Raw genomic sequence first — 23,903 nt, 5'->3', positions numbered from 1 at the left:
GCGCCGTCGCAGTCGTGCTTCTGCTCAGTACGATTAGGGCTCCCGCCTGCCGCGCCCGCCTGCTCTCCAGCGCTCCGCGCAGTGAGCCACGTGGACCAACTCCGGCGCGCGGTGTTCGCTTGGTTCCAGTGAGGCTCGCCGCGCCTCCCGCGTCTCTGTGCTCGCCCGGTCTCAGCTCCGACCCCATGGCGGCCCTGGTGTTGGAGGACGGGTCGGTGCTGCAGGGCCGGCCCTTTGGGGCCGCTGTGTCGACTGCTGGGGAAGTGGGTAAGCAAGCCCGGGCGGGCTGCCGACCTCATCCCACTCTGCTTAACCTGTCCACCCCTCCTGCACACTCCTCTCCCCGATGCGGTGGCCTCAGCCCCAGCTCCCTTTCACCACGAAGACGACCGAAGCAGTCATCTCCTCCGGGATTTGCTGTGCTCGGGGCAGTGTTCTGAAGGCTGCCCTTGCCAGAACTCAGTCCTGCCTCTTTCTTCAGTGTTTCAGACCGGCATGGTCGGCTACCCAGAGGCCCTCACTGACCCTTCGTACAAAGCTCAGATCTTAGTGCTAACGTACCCTCTCATCGGCAACTACGGCATTCCCTCAGATGAAGAGGACGAGTTCGGCCTGAGCAAGGTAGTCACACCCAGTGCTTTCCCTACATCCCTTCTCAGATCAGAAGTTAACGGTGAAGTGACACACTGCTAGACATCCTAGAGGAAAGAGCGGAAAGCGCTAAGGCGGCCGTCGTTACAGGGCTTTTAGGGGACCTTGAAAGGCGGAGCTGGAGACCACAGAGCCTCCAGGTGGTACCCCCTTTCAGAGTCTTGTGTGAGGTAAAGGCACGGGCCACAGGAAATGGCAAAGGGCTTATGGGAGTAGTTATCCAAATGAAATGCAAGGAGTGCAGTTTTTCTAGTTATTTCATAAGAACCAATAAAGCTTTTAAAAATTTTTTAGTAGCAGTCATAGGGGCAAACAAAACCCTTTAGGTAGTCAGCCTTCCTAATGCGATGGCCCTTTAATACAGTTCCTTACGTCTTGGTGACCCCCGACCATAAAATTATTTTCATTGCTACTTCATAACGGTAACTTTGCTACTGGTGTGAATTGTAATGTAAACATCTGATATTTCCAATGGTCATAGGCGACCGCTGTAAAAAGGCTGTTTGGCCTGGGGGTCGTGACCCACAGGTTGAGAGCCACTGCTTTAGGGTCCTATAAGTTGGTAAGAAACTGGAACCCAGGGTTGTACCCCTTCCAGTACCAGTCATTGCCAGTTCATCTACATCCGTGACACTAATCACCATCTGGACTCCGGGCATTGCTTCGTTTTCTGCTTCTCAATAGTATTTATTTCTAGATAGAAAACTCAAATTTCGGCCAGCTTGGTCTACAAGAGCTAGTTCCAGGACAGGCTCCAAAGCTGCAAATTTCCTCATGTAGTGAGGTCCTCCCCATTCATTCTGTAAAATCTGGAAACTAAGTTGTCTCTGCGAGTGAGGTACAAATGTTAACACAATCATTATGATAATAATAGAAATCACCATTGACTAGATACAGTATTTCTCACAAAATTTGCTTAATCCCTGATCCCAGTCTTATGGCGTCTTCCTATCGAAGCCTGGCTGACCTGGAATTCCCGGAGAAATACCTGCCTCTGTCTCCCAAGTCTTGGCATTTGATACTATACCAACCCTTCAATCTTTTCCTCCTTTTAAAATTATTTTTATATTTTTTTGGTTTTGGATATATGATACTCTATACTAGGCTGACTTCAAACTCAGGGATCTCTCCTGCCTTTGCCTCCTGAGTGCTGGTACTAAAGACACGTGCTGCCACCACCTGGCTAATTCTTATTTTTGAAGCCTGCCCTGAATAAGGGCGCACTAATTGTTATTCCTGCAAGTTTTTCATCATAAGCCGCTGCGTACCTGCTTTTTAATTTTCATCTTAGTATCTTATGAATTTGGTTAACATGTGAATTGTCAAAAATTTAGACCCTGAGGTCTCCTACAGCCCAATGCATTTGCTGTGTCTGAAGCTGTGTACAGGGGTCAGTCCGCCTACCCTGGGGAGGGCTGCAGCTCAGGTTGACCTTCGAACTCAGAACCCTCCCACCTTCCCTTCCCCTGGTGCTGAGATTGCAGGTGCGGGGGCAAGTACATCATCATCATCACTAAAGACCAGGGTCTCTGTGAAGCCCACACTGCCTTCAAGCTTGCTGATGGTTGTCTCAGCAGTGCTGGGATTGCAACTATCAGTATTTTGCCTTTAAATACAACTTTTCACTTAGCTTGTTTTCAAGACAAGATCTTGCTAATTCATACCCCTCCCTCCCTGGAGTCTTTCTTTTTGAGACTGTGTTTCCCAGGCTAGCCTGGTACTCACTATTGTTAAGCCATACTGACCTCCAACGATCGGCAATTTTCTGCCTTGTTCCCCACAACCCCCAGGAATGGGATTATAGACACATGCCACCAGCCTGTCTTGAATGTCGTTTAATCCCTTCCACAAAAACTTACCAGGTCAGGTATGGCATCTACTCACTTAGTCCCAGTGCTGGGAAGGTAGAGGCAGGCTAGCTCTACATAGCTCATCTCGGGCCAGCCTGGACTATGTAGTGAGACCTTGTCTCCAAACAAAGTGTCCTTTTTAATTTACTATAATGTACTTCTTTTGAGTAATAATTTGGTTATCTTTTTAAAATTATAATCTGAAATGAAATGATAAAATACATCATATCTGTCTGGTATTATACCCTGTAACTTTTTTTAAATTTATTTGTTTGTTTGTTTGTTTGAGACAGGGTTTCTCAGTGTAGCCCTGACTGTCCAGGCTGCCCTGGAACTCACTCTGTAGACTAGGCTAGTCTCCAACTCAGTGATCCAATTAAAGGCGTGCAGCACCACACCTGGTAAGCTTTGTTCTATTGTAATGTTCTGTGCGAATATCTTTTTATAGTTGTATTTTATTTGTTTTAATAAATAAAGCTTGCGGAAAGATCAGAAGGGCAAAGCTAAACTTCCGGAGGTCAGGGAGTGGTGGCGCACACCTTTAATCCAAAGATTTGGGAAACAGGCAGATGGATCTCTGTGAGTTCAAGATCAATGCTGAAACAAATCCATGTGGTGGTGGCTCACGCTTTTAATCCCACACCAGTCTGTGTCAGGTGCAAGTACACATTCCTGACACATTGGAAACAGAAGGAAGAAGTGGAAGGGGTTCCATCTTTGAAGGAAGCTAACGTACAGTGGATATGCAAGAGTCGGATGCTCACAGGGAAGACTTGTAAACTCGCTTTTGGACGAGGGAAAGTACCATTCTCTGTTCCTTGGGCACTCTGGGCCCTTGTTCAGGACTACCTGTGAAAGCAGGAAGGGATGACAGTGTGGGGCTGAGCGGACAATGTTGGGCGTTGTCCTGGACTCCTCACTGTCTCCTCTTCCCATCTGTAGTGGTTTGAATCCTCGGAGATCCACGTGGCAGGACTGGTGGTGGGTGAATGCTGTCCCACGCCCAGCCACTGGAGTGCCACCTGCACCCTGCATGAGTGGCTGCAACAGCATGGCATCCCCGGCCTGCAAGGTATGATCGCATGCACTGGGATGTCTGGGTGCAGGGCAGTGGGCCTAGCTGGAAAGAAACAGGTTTCTGAAATCTGTTAGTTCCCTAGTCTAAGGTTGCAAGACAAAATGTGCAAAGTTTAGATTAAAGAAGAATCCAAACTATTGCTCAGAAGGAAAAACTCTAAAGAAAGCAAACGTAGCTCCTGATTTGCCTGTTTAAGTCCGACTCTCAGCAGATTTTTACATGGTTACATTGCATTTGGCTAATGCATGTCTGAAAGGCAGCTCTGCTCCCTGCGGTATCCTCAGTGGATAGCTGCTGATATGTAAAATGCAATCTGTAGATCCTGTAACTATTTCATGAAAACAAACTATTCTTCCTTAAGAGAATTAATCATGTAGTCTCCCCTTTTCCCCCTTTTGGTGGGGGAGAGTGTTGGTTTTGAGCTTTTGAGACAAGGGTATACGTAGCCCAGGCTTGACTCAGAGGCAATGTGTGACCAAGATGACCTTGAACGCTTGACCCTCCTGCCACTTCCCAAGGGCCAGTGTTACTGGCTGCACCACTACAGCTTATGTTCTTGCTCCTATAGTGTCACTGAGCCTTTTCGTTTTTCTCTAGAAGTTATTTTCAATAATTAGATCGTTCTAGATCGTGCGTCAACTTGGGCGTGCTATTTTGGGCAGGGTCACTTCGTGGCACTGTCCCTCCATTAGCCCATGGGTTTGACTTAGGGCTGTGGAGCGGCGGGAGTGTTCCTGGACGCCTGCCCTTGCTGGTGACTGTCATCTGAGGCTGTGCTGTTTTAATAGGAGTGGACACTCGGGAGCTGACTAAAAAGTTACGGGAACAAGGGTCTCTACTGGGGAAGCTGGTCCAGAGTGGGACAGAGCCTTCAGCCCTGCCATTCGTGGACCCCAATGCCAGGCCCCTGGCACCAGAAGTCTCTATTAAGGTACAAAGGAGGTGCCCACAAGTGGGGTAAACTCGGGGTTTGGTGTGGGCATGTCTTCACTTGCCGATCTGTGGCCACCAACTGTTGTTCTCTGTTCCTCAGACTCCACGGGTATTTAATGCAGGGGGTGCCCCTCGGATCTTTGCTCTGGACTGTGGCCTCAAGTACAATCAGATCCGATGTCTCTGCCAGCTTGGGGCTGAGGTTACTGTGGTACCGTGGAACCACAAATTAGACAGCCAGAGTGAGTATCTGGGGCCTTGCAGACCAGCAGCTTTTGTTAGGGCAGGAGAGCTGTCCCTCAGAACAGGTGGTGAAAGTCAGCGTGAGTTGTAGGAAGGAAGGCAGAAACCAGGGGCTCCATTTTCATGGTCGAGTGTGTGTGTGTTGTGAGATCTATTATTTTAATTATTGGGGGGGCACAAGTGTGTGCCATACAGCCTTAAGAAGTCAGGTCTCTCATGGGTTCTGGGAATCGAACTCAGGTCCTCACGCTTGCACAGTTGGTGCTTTTATCTGCTGAGTCATCTCGTCAGCCCTCGGGTGTCTCTGAAATCCCATTTATGACCACCTTTTCTGCCCGTTCCAGAATACGATGGTCTCTTCCTAAGTAATGGACCTGGTGATCCTGCCTCTTATCCTGGTGTGGTATCCACACTGAACCGCGTCTTGTCTGAGCCCAATCCCCGACCTGTGTTTGGAATCTGCCTTGGACACCAGCTGTTGGCTTTAGCCATTGGGGCCAAAACTTACAAAATGAGGTGGGGCTTGGGAGAATAGGAGCCAAAACTTGGGACATAATCGAGGAGCGCACTGTCTTGAGAGCTGGGGGTTACTGGTGTGGAAACTGGCGTCGAGCTGTTGGGAGCAATGAGATCTGAAAGGGCCGAGTTTGCTTTAGTCAGAAGAGGGTGGTGAGAGCGGTTGACTCTGTCCCATTCTCTAGGTACGGAAACCGAGGCCACAACCAGCCCTGTTTACTGGTGGGCACCGGGCGCTGCTTTCTGACGTCCCAGAATCACGGGTTTGCTGTGGATGCAGACTCGCTGCCAGCAGGCTGGGCTCCTCTCTTCACCAACGCCAATGACTGTTCCAATGAAGGCATTGTACATGACAGCCTGCCCTTTTTCAGGTGAGTGTGGGGGTGCGTGGGGCAACAAGGGGCCATGAAGATGGGCAAAGAAAGCCCAGCCATGGTCCTGGAGGCTGCCGCAACCATAGCCGTGACGTCAGAGGTTTCTGTCATTCAATCTCTTCGACAGTGTCCAGTTTCACCCAGAGCACCGCGCTGGCCCTTCAGATATGGAACTGCTTTTTGATATATTTCTGGAAACTGTGAGAGAGGCTGTAGCTGGGAACCCCGGGGGCCAGACAGGTAAGGCGCTTTGTAGAATCAAGATGTGGACTTAAGAATGGGGCTAGTTAGCCAGGCGGTGGTGGCGCATGCCTTTAATCCCAGCACTCGGGAGGCAGAGGCAGGCAGATCTCTGGGAGTTCGAGGCCAGCCTGGTCTACAAGAGCTAGTTCCAGGACAGGTACCAAAGCTATAGAGAAACCCTGTCTCGAAAAACCAAAAAAAAAAAAAAAAAAAGAATGGGGCTAGTTCCAGACAAGCCCGAGATGGACTTATTCTAAAGGCTATGTTTGGGAAGGAGGAAGAGAAACAACCCTGGGCAGTTTGTGCTGCCTCTGTCAAAAGGATCTCCAGAGGTAGAGGTCCTGGGCTCCCTCAGGCCTCTCTGCTTTTTTTCTGGAACAGGGGTTCCATCTGCATGGCTCCTGGAGGCCCACTCTCTTGGCATTCAATGACTTTGTTTGCGTTCACAGTTAGAGAGCGGTTGGCGCAACGCCTCTGTCCCCCTGGGCTTCCCATTCCTGGTTCTGGGCTTCCACCACCACGGAAGGTTCTGATCCTAGGCTCCGGGGGCCTCTCCATTGGCCAAGCTGGAGAATTTGACTACTCAGGCTCTCAGGTAAGGTGTGGCTGTCACCTCCCGTCTGGATGTGCGACCCATGGAGTCATAAGGAAAAGAACTAAGGCCTGGGCACTGTTAGCAGGGATGAAATGGCCCAGGGAGGTCTGCGTGCATCCAGATGGATGAGGTTGTGAAGGACAGAAATCCCTTACTAAGGACTGGAGTATGAGGGAGGGAGGGAGGGAGGGAGGGAGGGAGGGGAAATGCTGGCCTAAGGCTTCAGTTGTCTGTTGAGGAGGCTGATAGGCCATTTTTGTCCTGTCAGGCAATTAAAGCCCTGAAGGAGGAGAACATCCAGACATTGCTGATCAACCCCAACATTGCCACAGTGCAGACCTCTCAGGGGCTGGCAGACAAGGTCTATTTCCTTCCCATAACACCTCACTACGTAACCCAGGTATGGCTCAGATAAGGGTGGCTGGAAGAGGGGACTCTTGATGGGCAAGAGGTTTCACTGGTACCTACAGGGTCCTAAACTGCTTTGATCTACTCTCCCCTAATGGTTTGGATTCCTACCTCCTGTCTCAGGTGATCCGTAACGAACGCCCAGATGGTGTCTTACTGACTTTTGGGGGCCAAACAGCCCTGAACTGTGGTGTGGAGCTGACCAAAGCTGGGGTACTAGCTCGGTATGGGGTCCGGGTGTTGGGTACACCCGTGGAGACCATTGAACTGACGGAGGACCGACGAGCCTTTGCTGCCAGGATGGCTGAGATCGGAGAGCACATAGCCCCCAGCGAAGCGGCAAATTCTCTTGAGCAGGTTTGTGAGGTGCTTGGGTAAAGAGTGACGTCATTTCCTCTGTATCTTATTTCCTTTGGGTCCAGGAGCCCTCTGGGCAGTAGCAAATGACTTGTTGGTTCACGTCTTCTGCTCACTGCAGGCTCAGGCAGCTGCCGAGAGACTGGGCTACCCTGTGCTGGTGCGTGCAGCCTTTGCCCTGGGCGGTCTCGGCTCCGGCTTCGCTTCCACCAAAGAGGAGCTGTCAGCTCTTGTGGCCCCAGCTTTCGCCCACACCAGCCAGGTGCTGATAGACAAGTCTCTGAAGGGCTGGAAGGAGATTGAATATGAGGTGGTGAGGGACGCCTATGGCAACTGTGTGACGGTGAGTGATGGGGCGCAGGGTGGCCCAGGCATTCTGAACTCAGGGAAGAGCGGAATCTAGAGTCGTCTAGCTCCAGGCATAGCAGGACCTGGGGACGCAGCCTCCTGGTTCTTCTGACTTCCTTCGTTGGTGACCACCACCCCCCTTCGTAGGTATGTAACATGGAGAACTTAGACCCCCTGGGCATCCATACTGGTGAGTCTATCGTGGTGGCTCCCAGCCAGACCCTGAATGACAGAGAGTACCAACTTCTGCGACGGACAGCTATCAAGGTCACCCAGCACCTGGGGATTGTTGGGGAGTGCAACGTGCAGTACGCCTTGAACCCGGAGTCCGAGCAGGTGAGCCCATGAAGTTAATATTGCACCATTGCATCTTGGTCTTTGGACCTTGAGGTTAAGAGGTTTGTTGGTCCTGCCCACCCTACACCGAAGCCTGGATCTTGGTTCGGGTTGGAGCTTGGGGAGGGCCCTTTCACTCCAACCCTATTGGGGATGCAGTCATCTTTCATTTTTGAACACTTTTCTAGGTCAGGTACCAATGACTTATTCTCTCTGTTCTCCCCGTTGGCAGTATTACATCATTGAAGTAAATGCCAGGCTCTCCCGCAGCTCTGCCCTGGCCAGTAAGGCCACAGGCTACCCTCTAGCCTACGTGGCAGCCAAGCTAGCCTTGGGCATTCCCCTGCCAGAGCTCAGGTATAAGGGGGTGTCAGGGAGGGGGGACTTGAAAGCATTCAGAAGACAGGGATTGCGAGAGTGACGAGATGCTCCCCCTGCATTTCCTCCTCTGCCCGTCTGGCACCCCAACTTCCTGATGCTCAGGAACTCTGTTACCGGGGGAACAGCAGCATTTGAGCCCAGCCTGGACTACTGTGTGGTGAAGATTCCCCGATGGGACCTCAGCAAGTTCCTGCGCGTCAGTACAAAGATTGGGAGCTGTATGAAGAGTGTTGGTGAGTGTCGCACTCCTGGGGTCCCGTGGAGCCAAGATGCTGGCATTACATCCTTGTACATGCTTGACCAGTGGTTCGCAACCTTCCTAATGCAGCAACCCTTCCGTACAATTCCTCATGCTGTGGTGACCCCCAACCTTAAAATGGCCCCAGTGCTTCTTCAGAACTGTAATTTTGCTACTGTTGTGAATCATAATGTAAATATCTGATATGCAGAATGAGTATCGGAAAAGTGATCCCCAAAAGGATCACAACCCAGAGGTTGAGAACCACTGGTCTAGAATGTCAGTGATGTCTAGTGTGGTCTGAGTTTCCCCTGCTCCTTTATTGATAATAGCTTAGAAGTAATGGTTTCAGAGTTAATGGGCGCGTTTCAGGTTGGATGGTCATCATCAGGAGCAGGGTCAGACTCTTCTGGAAACCTGTGTTGGGATAGTCCCTGGGGTCTTCTTCTCTCTTCTTTACCGAGTAAATGGAGGGGCCACAGGAAGAAAGTGACCTGTTTGAAGGCTCACAAAGGAGCAGTGTGAACAACCAGGTCCTGTGAGGCCATTGTTCACTACTCCCCTTATCCTTGTGACCGGTCCCCTAGATGCACCTTCATCTGCATGGCATCTTCTCCACAGCCCCATCGTTAGGTTGATAAATTCAGGGGAGAATTACTCTTGCTTTCCTGTGAGTCCTTGTTTATTTTTTAGGCATTTATTTTATCTGCATGTGACTGTTTTTCCTGCATATTTGTATGTGCCTCAGAACATATCAGGTCCCCTGGAACAGATGGTTGTGAGCCACCATGTGTGTGCTGGGAACTGAACTCGGAACCTCTGGAAAAGCAACAAGTGCTCTTAACTGCCAAGCCATCTCTCCAGCCCCAATCCTACTTAATTTTTAAAATTTGACATTATTGTGTTTGTGTGTGTGATATCTGTGAGGGTGGCGTGTGCGTGCCACAGTATGGATGTGTAAGTCGGTTCTTTCCTTCCACCTTCTCGTGAGTTCCGGGAATTGAACTCTGGTCACCAGGCCCAGGTGGGAAGCTGCTCTCAGTGATCCCTTCTAAACGGTAGTCAGCATGGTGCTAGCCATTCTCAGCCTAGCTCCTCCTCTGCCGCTTGATAAAGTGGACTTTTTAAAAATGTAATTGGCTATGGGTGGATTCAAAGAATAGTAGGATCGTCCCGCTGTTATCCAAACTCTTTAATATTCTAAAGGATGAGACATTCCAGATGGTGCCATCATGGGATGAATAAAGCAAGCCAGAGAGCTGGGCATCCATCAGAGGTTCTGGCTGTTGCTTTAAACTGCAACAAGTTCCAGCATGTACAATGAAGTTTTGTCTTAACAGAGTGTTGAGATCAGAGCAAGACAACACTAGTTACCTGACAAAGAACTTTAGCACTTGGGAGGGTTAGAGGGGAGGACTGTAAGTTCAAGGCCAGCTTGGGCTACATAGTAAGTTCTGGGCCAGCCTAACCTGTGAGAGTGACACCCTGTCTCAAAAACAAAACCAAAAGCCCTCGGATTGTTTCAGAGCATTGTGTGACAGTCAGGACTACGCAGTGGTGAAGCGGGCTGGGACCTAAGTGCTGGTGTGCTCTGAGGTGTCCCTGCGGTGGTCCCATCGCAGGTGAGCATGCACATGCCCTAGCTCGCGGGCCGCCTGATTAGGAGAAGCATGTCACTGCTCCAAGTCTCCATTTAGAGTGGGAGTGGCTTTTGAACAAGTAAGTCAGCTCAGATATTATTTCAGAATTTTTAGAAATCCTACAAGGCTGCCAAGATGTTCCTTCTGGAGATGAATTTCTGTTATATGAAAATTATAATAAACATGGGACTGGAGCCATAATTAAATTATGGTTAAAATAAATGGATTGGAAATAGGACAATCAAAGATTGAGTCCCGGCTGAGACTTTGAAATGTCTTACACTCCTCCAGTCTTCTTGAAATGCCATCTTCCTGCTTACTCCTTATAAGTTTGTGTTTTTGTCTTTTTGAGAAAGGCTCTGGCCCTGCACTGTCCCCTCTGCAGATGAGGTTGGCCGTGTTCACTATGTAGCCCAGATACTGTCTCCAAACTTTTGGCAATCCTTCTGCTTGAGTCTCTTAATTTTTTCCCCCTAGAAAAGGTCTCACTATATAGCCATAGCTAGCATGGAACTTGCTATGTATCAGTCTGGCCTCCAACTTAGAGTGATCCTCCAGCCTCTGCCTCACAAATGCTGAGATGATAGGCATGAGCCACAACATTCAACCTTCAAGATACTATTTAGCAAAAATCACCCAAATGATCATTCTCACTTCTTAGGGGGTTGTTACACTTTATACTTTGTATTGTAGACAGGAGCTTATATGATGCAATTGGCACTTGACAAGGGCTACACAGTTACTCTTGCCGAGGGCCCTTGCACTTCTGGAAATCTTTTTGTAAGTAGTAACCTGAAATAAAATAAATATCCCAGCCTCATAACCATCCACACTTAAAAGCTCAATGTCCTTTAGTAATTCATCAGTTAAAAGATGGGAAAGCGTGTGGGAATTGGAGTTGCTTATGGGGCCATGTGGGGAAGTACTTGTGAGTGGGGGAAAGCGGAACTTAGGTTTATACTGTAGTTGTCTATGAAACATAGGGGGAAGCCCTGGAGCAAAGCCCATGCTTGTCTGGGTGTGGGTTTGGGTGGGTGTGCTGACTGGTACGTGAGGGGGCCAGAGGACAACCCCGCATGCTGTCACCCACTCCCCTTTCTCTTGACTGGCCAGTGATCCCCATCCCCAGTTCTAGGACTGGAAGCTGTGCCCCCACACCGATCTTTTGTCTGGGTTTTAGGACATGAACTCAGGTGCTAGGTAAATGCTATTCTGACTGAACTATCTTTGCACCTCAAATCCTTGTTTGTTTTGTTTGTTTCTGAGGCAGGGTCTTTTTACGTGGTCCTTTCTGGACTAAAACTTATTATGCAGACCATGCTGGCCTTACACTCACAAAGATCCGCTAGCCTGTGCTATCATGTAGACCTTCAAATCTTAAAAAATGCAATTGGTTAGGGATGGATTCAAGGAGTACTGGGGTCATCTTCCTGTTATCCAGACCTTTTAATGTTCTATAGGATGAAACATTTCAGATGGTGCCATCATGGTGTGGATGAAGCAAGCCAACGAGCTGGGCAACCATCAGTAGTGTGGTCTGCTGCTGTTAGCTAATAAATCCCAGTAACAGCAGGCCCCTTTCGGCATGCCAATTCCATGTCCAGTCAGGACAGTTTGTGCTTGTCTGTGAAAATGGTAGGAATAAGAGATGGTTTTCAGGCTTCTTCACGGCGAAGCACCATGAAGCCCACCACCATGGCCAAGATTTAAATAAAGCCCGTGAGCGTTTTGGGCATCAATCATCACACGTACCCACCCACACCACTCTCTGTCCTTCATCCTGTTCCTCCAGGTGAAGTCATGGGCATTGGCCGCTCGTTTGAAGAGGCCTTCCAGAAGGCCCTGCGCATGGTGGATGAGAACTGTGTGGGCTTTGACCACACAGTGAAGCCAGTCAGTGATGTGGTAAGCAGCTCTTCTTCCCGAAAGCACCCTGACGTGGGCCCTGCTCCACTCTGCCCCTCAGCTGGAACCTCTAGACAGTAACTGCAGCGGTCACGTGGTGATTTGCCGTTTCTCACCTTCCTACCGCTGCACCGTTCTGCACCCATCCATCTGTGCCCTTCCCCGACAGGAGTTGGAGACACCAACAGATAAGCGAATCTTTGTGGTGGCCGCTGCTCTGTGGGCTGGCTACTCAGTGGAGCGCCTGTATGAGCTCACGCGCATTGACTGCTGGTTCCTGCATCGGATGAAGCGCATTGTGACCCATGCCCAGCTGTTGGAACAACACCGTGGACAGCCTTTGCCCCAAGACCTGCTACACCAGGCCAAGTGCCTTGGCTTCTCAGACAAACAGATTGCCCTTGCAGTCCTGAGGTCAGAGATGGTGGTGAGGGCCTCGGGCCAGCAAGGGTAGGGAGGTATTGGTGGGAAACCTGGCGGTCTTGCCTTCATTTGTCCATAAGATGTTTTCCGTCCCATCCCTGCCCTATCATTACTTCATTAGTCTATTCAATACCCAAGGCCCAACTGTGTTTCTGTCCCTTTAGCACAGAGCTGGCTGTTCGGAAGCTACGTCAGGAACTGGGGATTTGCCCAGCAGTGAAACAAATTGATACCGTTGCGGCTGAGTGGCCAGCACAGACCAATTACCTGTACCTGACATACTGGGGCAATACCCATGACCTCGACTTTCGAACACCTCACGTCCTGGTCCTTGGCTCTGGTGTTTACCGGATCGGCTCCAGTGTTGAGTTTGACTGGTGTGCCGTAGGCTGCATCCAGCAGCTCCGGAAGGTCAGAGTCCTTTGCTCCCCGTTTTCCTGCTCTCTGTGGCGGTTGTCTGTCCTCCCACATGAGATCCTGGTCTTCCTGTTAACTGCTACACCTTCTGTCGTAGGTTTTGGGTTAGGGTCCTTCCTTATGCTATCTTGCTCCCTCTTGCTGCCTGAGTCTCCTCCTCCCCATGTGTAGCTGTTCTACAGGAGGCTGGCAGGCTGCAGTGAGAGCTGTGACTCCCTTTCTCTTTGTAATTGTTAATGCACCTACTCCCTATGGCAGATGGGTTATAAGACCATCATGGTGAACTACAACCCGGAGACAGTCAGCACCGACTATGATATGTGTGACCGACTCTACTTTGATGAGATCTCTTTTGAGGTGAGGGGGTACCCAGGGAATGAATGGACAGGCTGGGCAGCCCAAGGTCCTTTGGCACTTAATCAGGCTGAGGGAAGCAGCGAGTGAGAAGGCTCAGCCCCCTGAGCCCTTCTGTTGCCCTTGGTCCCTCTCCTGTACTGCAGGTGGTGATGGACATCTATGAGCTGGAGAACCCTGAAGGTGTGATCCTGTCCATGGGTGGGCAGCTGCCCAACAACATGGCCATGGCTTTGCATCGGCAGCAATGCCGAGTGCTGGGCACCTCCCCCGAAGCCATTGACTCAGCTGAGAACCGATTCAAGTTCTCCAGGCTCCTAGATACCATTGGTATCAGCCAGCCTCAGTGGCGTGAGCTCAGTGACCTTGAGGTAGGCTGGGACCTGGCAGGAGGCCTAGGGATTGGATGTTGTTTGTGAGTGTGACCAGCCCTGCTGAGCCACCTGTTCCCTTAGTCTGCTCGCCAGTTCTGCCAGACTGTGGGGTACCCCTGCGTAGTGCGCCCCTCCTATGTGCTCAGCGGAGCTGCTATGAATGTGGCCTACACTGATGGGGACCTAGAGCGCTTCCTGAGCAGTGCAGCAGCTGTCTCCAAGGAGCACCCCGTGGTCATCTCCAAATTCATTCAAGAAGCAAAGGTGAGAGTCTCCTCCCCGCCAGCCCCAGAGAAGGCTGCATTCTTGCTGAGTCGTAAGCACAGCGGGCTCAGAGAGATGGATTGTATTAGTGCTGGCTCACAAATGGAGCTTCTTGGGGAGGGCAGCAGGAATCGGAAATGGCCCTGGCCTACATCCCTTTCCCTGTGTCTGCCCCCAGGAGATTGATGTGGACGCTGTGGCCTGTGATGGCATCGTGTCGGCCATTGCCATCTCTGAGCATGTGGAGAATGCAGGCGTGCATTCAGGGGATGCTACGTTAGTGACCCCCCCACAGGACATCACCCCCAAAACTCTGGAGCGGATCAAAGCCATTGTGCATGCTGTGGGCCAGGAGCTCCAGGTCACTGGGCCCTTCAATCTGCAGCTCATTGCCAAGGTAATAAGTCGACAGGAAGGGACCAGAGCCTACAGCTCCTCCGTGTTCTCTGCCTGTTTCACTGCTGGGGGGCATATGTAGGCATCCATATAGGCAGCAGAGCTAGGGAAGGGGTCATTTCTAGAGTCCACAGCACTGTCAGGGCTGGTGACAGTCACCCAGTTGATCACTCAGACTCGAGAATGAGGGTGAGAACTAAGGTTCGTAGAGCAGTGTCCGTGCACCTGGGCTGTACGGGGCCTGATCCAATGTTCTTTCCCCAAGGATGACCAGCTGAAAGTCATTGAATGCAATGTGCGTGTCTCTCGCTCCTTCCCCTTCGTGTCCAAAACACTAGGTGTTGACCTAGTGGCGCTGGCCACGAGGATCATCATGGGAGAGAAGGTAGAACCTGTGGGGCTCATGACCGGCTCTGGAGTCGTGGGAGTAAAGGTAAGGAGAACACGGGCCCTTGAGACTGGTGTACAAAGTCCGTCATTGTTACAAAGAACTTAGGTTAAAAACTAGATGGTTCTGCAAACTGTGGAACACCTGGCTGCTTTGTTTGATTAATTTATTTCTATTTTCGGTGGTACTGGAGACTTGAACCCAGGGCCTCAGGCATGCGAGACAAGTGCTCTGCCGCTCAGCCCAGGGGGAGTGCTCAATGAGCAGATAAACCCTCACCCACGCAAGGCATCGATGCCCAACCTTGGGATAATAAGATGGTCATCATCCCTTAAGAGCTTACCCTGTAGGAGGCAAAAGAAGTTTGGTCCAGAAATAGCCTGTTCTGGAACAGTCTGTGATACACCTACATAACCAAGTTATAAACCAAATGTACAAGGAGTTTAGAGACGGGCGATGCTGTTTCCAAAAGGGTGCTCTGGGAAAGCTTGGGAGAAGGGGTGGTATTGGAACTGAGTCTCAAGAATGGTACGGCTGTTGGATTCACAGAGCTTCTTGGAGCTAGCTGTGTTGGGGCCAGGAAACAGCCAGGGTGGAGGCAGTGTGGGAACAGCTGTGCCGGGGTGATGGGGACAGGGCCTCTTTGTTGCCTGTTCTTCCGACACTTTGGTCCTGCTGCTCCCCCAGGTGCCTCAGTTCTCCTTCTCACGCTTAGCTGGTGCTGACGTGGTGCTGGGCGTAGAGATGACCAGCACTGGAGAGGTGGCTGGCTTTGGAGAGAGCCGTTGTGAGGCCTACCTCAAAGCCATGCTCAGCACTGGGTTTAAGATCCCAAAGAAGAACATCCTTCTGACCATTGGCAGCTACAAGGTACTAAGGCCGCCGGGGGAGGCGGGAAGTCACACGGTTTCAGCTTCCTAGACCAGGACTCACTCGTCTCCTTCCACCTGCCCGGTTCTAGAACAAAAGTGAGTTGCTCCCAACTGTGCGGCTGCTGGAGAGCCTGGGATACAGCCTCTATGCCAGTCTGGGTACGGCTGACTTCTACACCGAGCACGGGGTCAAGGTACGTGGTGGCCTCCCATCAACCCCTCTGGCCCCAAAGGAGGCTCCCCTTTTCCCCTTCCCCAGTGTAGACCAAGTAGGGTATGTAAGAAAGCAAAGAAGTTTCTCAAAGGCTCTCCTGCACTGTTGACGTGTTGATGGTCTTGTGTTTTTACTTCCCAAGTCTTGTGCGTGTGTACATGCGTGTGAGCTCATACTTACTGCACACAGGAGAAATTCTTTTTCTGTTGAGAACTATACCTTGCCAATAGCAAATAGAGGCAACGCCTCGCCCCCAGCCTGTGAGGGACCAGAGCCTTTCAGATAAGCCTCCCTGGCGCTTGCGGAAGTGAGGCTGGCCTTGACTCTCGTTTGGGCTGGCAGGTAACTGCTGTGGACTGGCACTTTGAAGAGGCGGTGGATGGCGAGTGCCCACCCCAGCGGAGCATCTTGGATCAGCTGGCTGAGAATCACTTTGAGCTAGTGATCAACCTGTCGATGCGCGGGGCTGGGGGTCGCCGTCTTTCCTCCTTTGTCACCAAGGGCTACCGTACCCGGCGCCTGGCTGCTGACTTCTCTGTCCCTCTCATCATCGACATCAAGTGCACCAAACTCTTTGTGGAGGTGACATGATCCCCGCGTGCTGGCCGCTGCTGTGATGGGGGAGGGGGGACGTGGTCTGGGGGTTGGGAGGTGGCCTGTGACATGGTCCCACTTGCTGGCCGCTGCTGTGATGGGAGGGGGCGTGTGGAAAGGCTGTGTGGGTGCAGCTTTGTGGGTCCAGAGGCAGTGAGGTGGGATGGAGAGAACTCACTTCTACCTCACCTCCCAAGGCCACCCTTCCTTTAAGCCTGTCCTGACTGCCCTCCCCTTGCAGGCCCTAGGTCAGATTGGCCCCGCCCCTCCTCTGAAAGTCCATGTAGACTGCATGACCTCCCAGAAGCTGGTGCGACTACCTGGTGAGTATGTCTCTCGGGATACTGATGGCAGCTCCTAGAGGCTCTGTTCTGAGCTCCCTCGGTCCATGGTGCTCCTGACTGAGGGGCTTGCATCAGCAGCTGTGAATTCTCTCCTATTCCGACTCTGACCTTGCCCCTCACATTCCCCAGGATTGATAGACGTCCATGTGCACCTTCGGGAACCAGGTGGGACACACAAAGAGGACTTTGCCTCAGGTACAGCCGCTGCCTTGGCTGGGGGTGTCACCATGGTTTGTGCCATGCCTAACACCCGGCCCCCCATCATTGATGCCCCTGCTCTGGCCCTGGCCCAGAAGGTAAGCCACTGTACCCCTGCCTACCTGAACTTCTTTCTCTCTGTCCTTCCTGTGACCTCGGCCACTGGTACCTTGCTGGTGTGTGGGCATGGATGTCAGCAACCCTTACCTTGTGTGTATCTTCTCTAGCTGGCAGAGGCTGGTGCCCGCTGTGACTTTGCCCTATTCCTTGGGGCTTCATCTGAAAACGCAGGGACTCTGGGTGCTGTGGCTGGGTCTGCAGCGGGGCTAAAGCTCTACCTCAATGAGACCTTCTCTGAGCTACGGCTGGACAGCGTGGCTCAGTGGATGGAGGTAGGAAATATATCACCACAGGTTGTCTCCTGGCTTAAGGCCTTGTCTGTGTGGGCTGTCAGCAGAAGGGATTCAGGTTCTTCTGGGGCACAGGGAATCAAAAGCTCATCAGTTTCATCAATTCTTTCTGCCCAGCATTTTGAGACCTGGCCTTCCCACCTCCCCATTGTGGCCCATGCCGAGCGGCAGAGCGTTGCTGCGGTCCTCATGGTGGCTCAGCTGACCCAGCGCCCAGTGCACATATGTCACGTGGCTCGGAAGGAAGAGGTGAGTGTGGCAAAGGTCGCCAGAAGGGAGTTGAGGAGCCCAAGCCAGTACGGTACCCTTGTCACATTTGGCCCTCAGTGCTCTCAGACTCTGTGGGGCGGAGCACGTTGGGGGCCCCTGTGGATCGCCCTGCTTTCTCTCTAGATCCTGCTGATTAAAACTGCGAAGGCCCAGGGACTGCCAGTGACCTGTGAGGTTGCACCCCACCATCTCTTCCTAAACCGGGAAGACTTGGAGCGCCTGGGACCTGGGAAGGGAGAGGTCCGGCCGGAGCTTGGTTCCCGAGAGGACATGGAAGCTCTGTGGGAGAACATGGCTGTCATTGACTGCTTTGCCTCAGACCATGGTGAGTTCAGGGACTTGGTAATTGGTAGTTGACAAGTGCGGTTGAAGGGGTGAAGATGAGAGGCTGGCTATGTGTGCAGGGGCCAAGCCCCAGAGGGGCCACAGAGAAAAGCATGACCACCGGGGTTGGGAGTGAAGACGGTGACTGGAATGAGGTGTCCGGACCTGCCCCCCCAGAGTGATAGCTGCTGTCTTCCAGCTCCCCATACCTTGGAGGAGAAGTGTGGGCCCAAGCCTCCACCTGGCTTCCCAGGACTGGAGACCATGTTGCCGCTCCTGCTGACGGCTGTCAGCGAGGGCCGCCTCAGTCTGGATGACCTGTTACAGCGCCTGCACCACAACCCGCGGCGGATCTTCCACCTGCCCCTTCAGGAGGACACCTATGTAGAGGTGTGGGGACAGAGACCAGAGGTGGGGAGGGTGCCACCCCCAGAGCTGTGCTCTGGTGACCTTACCCTTGTGTGACCCTTGACCCTTTGGGCAGGTGGATCTGGAGCACGAGTGGACAATCCCCAGCCACATGCCCTTCTCCAAGGCCCACTGGACCCCATTTGAAGGGCAGAAGGTGAAGGGTACCATCCGCCGTGTGGTCTTGCGAGGGGAGGTTGCTTACATCGACGGACAGGTACGTGTGGCCCCGGTTGGTCTCGGTGGTGACGTCTTGGCAGGATTCTCACTTTACCCTGCCCAGTACAGACCCACTGCCGTGTCCTAGGTGACATTTGCTTGCTGGTGTCTGCTTCTCTAAGAGCCCCTGTGCGCTCTTCTCCCTCACGCCCCTTGCCTTCTGTGTGCAGGTGTTGGTACCCCCGGGCTATGGACAAGATGTTCGGAAGTGGCCTCAGGGAGCTGTTCCCCAGCCTCCTCCTTCAGCTCCTGCCACCGCAGAAATAACCACGGTAACCACTCTGCCCCGGGCTGGATCTGGCCATCAGCCCGAAGGGCGTGCCCTAGGGCTGGGCCAGCAGCAGTTTCACTGGCGGAGAGTGCCACACTTGACAGACGAGATCACACTACCTGATCCCTGGCTGCTGCAGAGTGGACCTGGCTTTGAGTTTAGGAAGGCCAGCTCTGAGAATCACAAGTTACTGTGTCTGCCCAGGCCTTGTTGTTAGATTGGCACATACCTCAAACAGGCCAATTGTGTCTACCAACCGTTGGCGGCATGTTGGGAGACTGTAGCAGGACAGAGGTGCCGTGGGGTGGGCTCTGCACTGGGGACCCTGGCTTTTCCTAAGGGACTGTATGTGGGCCAGTGCTGGTCAGTCACTTCAACATGCTGGGCCATCTCCATTTCAGACCCCCGAGAGACCACGCCGAGTCATGCCAGGCCTTCCTGATGGCCGCTTCCACTTGCCACCCCGAATCCACCGAGCCTCTGACCCAGGTTTGCCAGGTAAGATGGGTCCCGTGGCACGGGATACAGGCTCATTCCTACTGACCTGTGTGGGGATTGGGTACTGTTCCTTCCAGCATCCATAATGGGCCAGGGTTGGGGCTCAACTGCCCAGGAAATGATTCAGGCTCTTCCTCTCGGGGCTCCTTTGTCCCTTACTGGCCTCACTCTCCTTCCCTTGCTCCTAGTCTGCGCCACTGCATCCTTCTCTGACTAAAGTAATTTCTACAGCATGAAGCAAGCGTCCCATAGCATTTTCTCACAGGCCTTTTTTCGTTGTGGGCAGCTATGTACCTCCGCCCTGGAGCTGGGATCTCATGGGGCAGCCGAGCATGGGGTAAATCCCGCTTGCTGGTTGGTGTGAACTTGGCCATTCCTCTGCCTCAGATCCCTGATGCCAGCTGGGAAGGCCCTGGGAGGGCACCATTGGCCCATGCAGCACATCCCTCAGGGAGTCCTGGGTCCCTCCCGTAGCTGCTGCATCCTTCCTGCTCCCCCCTAACCTGCTGTAGCACCTGTGGTTTGAGGTGGCATTAACACAAACACCGGGAACAGAGGTCCTTGTGACTTGGGCCCACCACAGCACAGCCACCAGGTGACCTCTGTCCAATTGCCCTTTGCAGCCGAGGAACCCAAAGAGAAGCCATCCAGGAAGACAGTGGAGCCAGGTGAGCCCAGCCTAATGCATATTCACCCAGGGGCCTCTGTAGTCCGGTCCAAGTATGGTGGCCTTCTGACCATTGTCTCTGTACTCCCCCTCACTGCAGAGCTGATGGGAACCCCTGATGGCCCCTGCTACCCTGCACCACCAGTACCCAGACAAGCATCACCTCAGAACCTGGGGGCTTCTGGCCTGCTGCACCCCCAGACGTCACCTCTGCTACACTCCCTAGTGGGCCAACACATCCTGTCTGTCAAGCAGTTCACTAAGGATCAGGTGCCTGGGGGATAAAGGGCAGGGACACCCAGAGTTCGAGGATTTGGTGGCAGGAGCCATGGGGCTGACTCACTCTTTCACAGATGTCCCATCTGTTCAATGTGGCGCACACGCTGCGGATGATGGTGCAGAAAGAGCGGAGCCTCGACATCCTCAAGGTCAGGAGGGCGGTGTAGTGGGCAGTGGGTCTACCCGGTCCCTTCGTGAATACGTCAGACTGTGCTGTCGCCTCTGCTTGGAAGGTCCCTGCAATCTGGCCCTGTCCTCTTGGCTGCTTTCCAGCCATGGTTGACCTACACATGGGGGTAGTCACAGGAGACAGCTGTGATGTTTTCTCTTCGGGATAGCTACACACGGGTGGCTTTAGTTTCCAGTCACGCTATTGTGAAAATGTCAAGTTGTGACAGGTCGAGGGGAGGGTCTCAGTGCCCTCTGGTGTAAGAGGAGGGTGAGTGCTGCCCTGTGCACATTCCCGAGGCGCACATACACAAAACACCCTTCCACTTTGTCCTGTCCCCAGGGGAAGGTCATGGCCTCCATGTTCTACGAGGTGAGCACCCGCACCAGCAGCTCCTTTGCAGCAGCCATGGCCCGGCTTGGGGGTGCTGTTCTCAGTTTCTCAGAAGCCACGTCCTCCGTCCAGAAGGGCGAGTCCCTCGCAGACTCGGTGCAGACCATGAGTTGCTATGCCGACGTCCTTGTGCTCCGGCACCCTCAGCCTGGGGCTGTGGAGGTGAGGTGGGGTGGCTAAGGCTGGACCGAGGAACATCGTGTCCCTTCCTGCCCACATGTCCTGTGCCCACAAGTCTAAGGTTGGGTTGGACGGGTGAAGAGACCTAGGAAATGGAGAAGGCGGGATTCTCCACATGGCTCCTGTCTTCCCAGCTGGCGGCCAAGCACTGCCGCAGACCAGTGATCAATGCTGGAGATGGGGTTGGAGAGCACCCTACTCAGGCCCTGCTAGACATCTTCACCATCCGAGAAGAGCTGGGGACTGTCAACGGCATGACGGTGAGGGCGCCAGGAGTTCTGGGGGGCGGGGGAGGCAGTCCAGGAGTGGTATCTCTAGTCCTGAGGGCCAAGATTTTGAGCTGACAGAACGGGTGCCTGCTGTGAGTCTATCTGGTGACTTCTGCCTCCTTTAGATCACCATGGTAGGTGACCTGAAGCATGGACGCACAGTGCACTCCCTGGCCTGCCTGCTCACCCAGTACCGTGTGAGCCTACGCTACGTGGCACCTCCCAGCCTGCGCATGCCAGCCAGTGTCCGGGACTTTGTGGCTTCCCGGGGCACCAAACAGGTGAGCTCCTGGTGGCTTATCACACCCTGGGGGCTGAGGGGAGGGTGGTGAGAACTCAGTACTGACTCATGGGCTCCCTCTCCAGGAGGAGTTTGAGAGCATCGAGGAGGCCCTGCCCGACACCGATGTGCTGTACATGACTCGCATCCAGAAAGAACGATTTGGCTCTGCCCAAGAATACGAAGCTGTGAGCATAAGGCTTACGTCAGAGGCCCGGGGCTGGGCTGTAGAGCATCCATAGAAGAGGGTGGGAAGGCTGGGCATGCGCTGGAGCTGCACCACTAAGTTCCAGACCCCTCGGTTGCCCCAGCTGTGGCCGCCTCTGTCCTGAACCTAATGGGGACCCTGCCTACCTTGCAGTGCTTTGGTCAGTTCATCCTCACTCCCCACATCATGACCCGAGCCAAGAAAAAGATGGTGGTGATGCACCCGATGCCGCGTGTCAATGAGATAAGGTGATATGGCCCTGCTGTTTAGAAGCCCTCGCGTGCCCACCGGAACAGGCTCTCCGGGAGCTGGGTGGTAACACTCCCCTTCTCTTGCAGCGTGGAGGTGGACTCGGACCCCCGTGCGGCCTATTTCCGCCAAGCTGAGAACGGCATGTACATCCGCATGGCTCTGCTGGCCACTGTGCTCGGACGTTTCTAGGGCCCGGCCTCCTCCGTTGTCTCTTCAGGCCCCGCTGCTGGGCAAGAAATCCCAATGCCCCCTACGGGGGTAGCACACTTAGCAGACGTCCAGGGGCATCCAGACAGCCCGGGCATATAAATGTACAGACCGAGACCACACTTTAAGCCCCAGACTAGAGTATTCTCTGGCTTCTTGGGGGTGCAGTCTTTAATACTGGGAGCCCCTCTGCCTCATCTCCGTTCTTACACTCAAATCTGTACAGTTACTTTTCTACTGACTATAATAAATAGCCAAACAGTCCCTGGTTCCTCATGAGCGCCGTGGGCCGGCAGAGGAAGTCTGTGGTGGGATGAGAGACCCCCACTGGGCTCTGTGGGGCTCGGGCTGACACTTGGTGCTCAAGTTATGTGTTTGCTGGACATCGAAGCTCCCCTAGAGACTCTGGCTTGTGTCCAGCCTACTCGGTGTTAAGTTGCAATCCAAGCCCTCTGAGCAGTGGGGCTTGGCCTTCTAGGAGAACACCCAGGTCCTAGAGAAGGGAGGCTGTGCACTGGGTTGTAGCTGCCGAGATTCACTTTCTCCAGACACTGACTCCTTCCTGACTAGCCCTGGCCTTCAGTGGCCTGGGTTGCCATCATACCCCAGAACCTCACCCTGGGGTTCTCCAGTTGTCATCAGTATGGGGAACCCCACTTACTATCTCTGGGGACCACTGCCTAATGCCATGGAGAGCAGAGCAGCCTTTGGCATGGGGCCCTGGGTAGGTGCTAAGGGGGAGTAGCTCTTGCGGCTGCAGGTGAAGGCTGTGAGAAGGCTGTTCTGGTCCATGAACTTGAACAACAGACTTGACTTGGCACGCCCTGGGCATAAAGCTCCATGTTCCCTGGGAGCACAGAAGATAATCAACTCACTCCACTTACTCATTTGTTTTCTGTGTTTTGAAACAAAGTCAGGCATGGTTGGAATTGCTTGATAGCCCCAGCTGCCCTCGCTCCCAAGTCTGGGGTTGGAAGCCTGTACCATCACATCTGGCCTTCCTTTGATTTCCAGTTTTAGGTTATAGAAAGACATGCCGTGGTTTCTATAGATTGACCTTCCACACATCAGCTCCCAGTGGTCCAGACTACCCGGTCTCCGCTCAGCGGTGCACTTTGCAGCGAGGGGAAAGAATCGCCTTTTTAAAGGTGGCGCCAACACAAACTCGATGCCCATTTCCCTTCAGTCTTTCAGCCTTTCCGCCTTTCTCAGCTGTGCAGACTGGCTCGGAGAAGTTGGCGGGTAGCTTGTGAGACTGCTCACAGCCTGCTTAGTTTCAAATGCGTCTTTCTATTAGGAACTCGTCATTTCTGGCTTTTAGGCCACATATATCAAAGAGCTGGAACCGGTTTGCAGAGATCGAGACTCACAAAGGCTTGGTGGACAGGCCTGGAAGTGGTTGAAAATCTCACATACACCACAACCTGGCAGAGCAATGAAAATAGCCTGCCTGCCATGCAGCGCGAGCCAGGCGTGGCAAAGGGTTCCCGTCTAGTGGGTAGAGTTGAGAGACCACAGCAGGCTGTGAGATTTGTATTTCAGTTCTGAAAGAAACAGGGTCATAGCCTGGGTGCTGTCTGAGGAGCAGCTGGGGTGAGTGAGTTCGGTTCTGTACCCTAGAGGGGGCTGAAACAGCTGGGCCTGCTAATAGGTGAGTCCCTTCCA

At 53.0% G+C, this 23,903-nt stretch overlaps 1 protein-coding gene across 1 annotated transcript; it reads left to right on the top strand.

Moving 5' to 3' along the window:
- Positions 1 to 43: 43 nt before the first annotated feature.
- LOC121439634 (CAD protein) lies at positions 44 to 22,501 on the top strand. Its single transcript, XM_041640166.1, has 44 exons — positions 44 to 267; positions 482 to 621; positions 3,444 to 3,573; positions 4,368 to 4,510; positions 4,613 to 4,754; positions 5,100 to 5,271; positions 5,457 to 5,642; positions 5,773 to 5,885; positions 6,338 to 6,483; positions 6,752 to 6,883; positions 7,015 to 7,248; positions 7,370 to 7,591; positions 7,744 to 7,932; positions 8,165 to 8,289; positions 8,416 to 8,546; positions 11,984 to 12,096; positions 12,266 to 12,510; positions 12,684 to 12,930; positions 13,195 to 13,293; positions 13,437 to 13,661; positions 13,746 to 13,928; positions 14,107 to 14,325; positions 14,590 to 14,757; positions 15,400 to 15,582; positions 15,674 to 15,778; positions 16,141 to 16,380; positions 16,634 to 16,715; positions 16,866 to 17,032; positions 17,162 to 17,326; positions 17,462 to 17,593; positions 17,738 to 17,939; positions 18,138 to 18,328; positions 18,423 to 18,563; positions 18,736 to 18,837; positions 19,238 to 19,334; positions 19,958 to 20,002; positions 20,102 to 20,271; positions 20,355 to 20,429; positions 20,792 to 21,004; positions 21,157 to 21,282; positions 21,417 to 21,572; positions 21,658 to 21,759; positions 21,933 to 22,027; positions 22,118 to 22,501. The coding sequence occupies exons 1-44, from the start codon at positions 186 to 188 to the stop codon at positions 22,218 to 22,220; spliced, it is 6,678 nt and encodes a 2,225-aa protein (XP_041496100.1). The 5' UTR covers positions 44 to 185; the 3' UTR covers positions 22,221 to 22,501.
- The last annotated feature ends 1,402 nt before the right edge of the window (positions 22,502 to 23,903 follow it).

The sequence above is a fragment of the Microtus oregoni genome, unplaced genomic scaffold (genome assembly GCF_018167655.1).
Source record: "Microtus oregoni isolate MIOR12 unplaced genomic scaffold, Mior012 000062F_ref0000492, whole genome shotgun sequence".
Classification (NCBI taxonomy): Eukaryota; Metazoa; Chordata; class Mammalia; order Rodentia; family Cricetidae; genus Microtus; species Microtus oregoni.
Note: the sequence above shows the minus strand (reverse complement) of the source record. Positions and strands in the feature narration are given on the sequence as shown.

Excerpts from the sequence above, each read along its gene's own strand:
- LOC121439634 (XM_041640166.1), top strand. The coding sequence starts at position 186 with ATGGCGGCCCTGGTGTTGGAGGACGGGTCGGTGCTGCAGGGCCGGCCC. Across the intron at positions 16,381-16,633 it reads GCACCAAACTCTTTGTGGAG|GCCCTAGGTCAGATTGGCCC; the intron begins GTGACATGATCC and ends CTCCCCTTGCAG. Across the intron at positions 21,573-21,657 it reads CTTCCCGGGGCACCAAACAG|GAGGAGTTTGAGAGCATCGA; the intron begins GTGAGCTCCTGG and ends CTCCCTCTCCAG.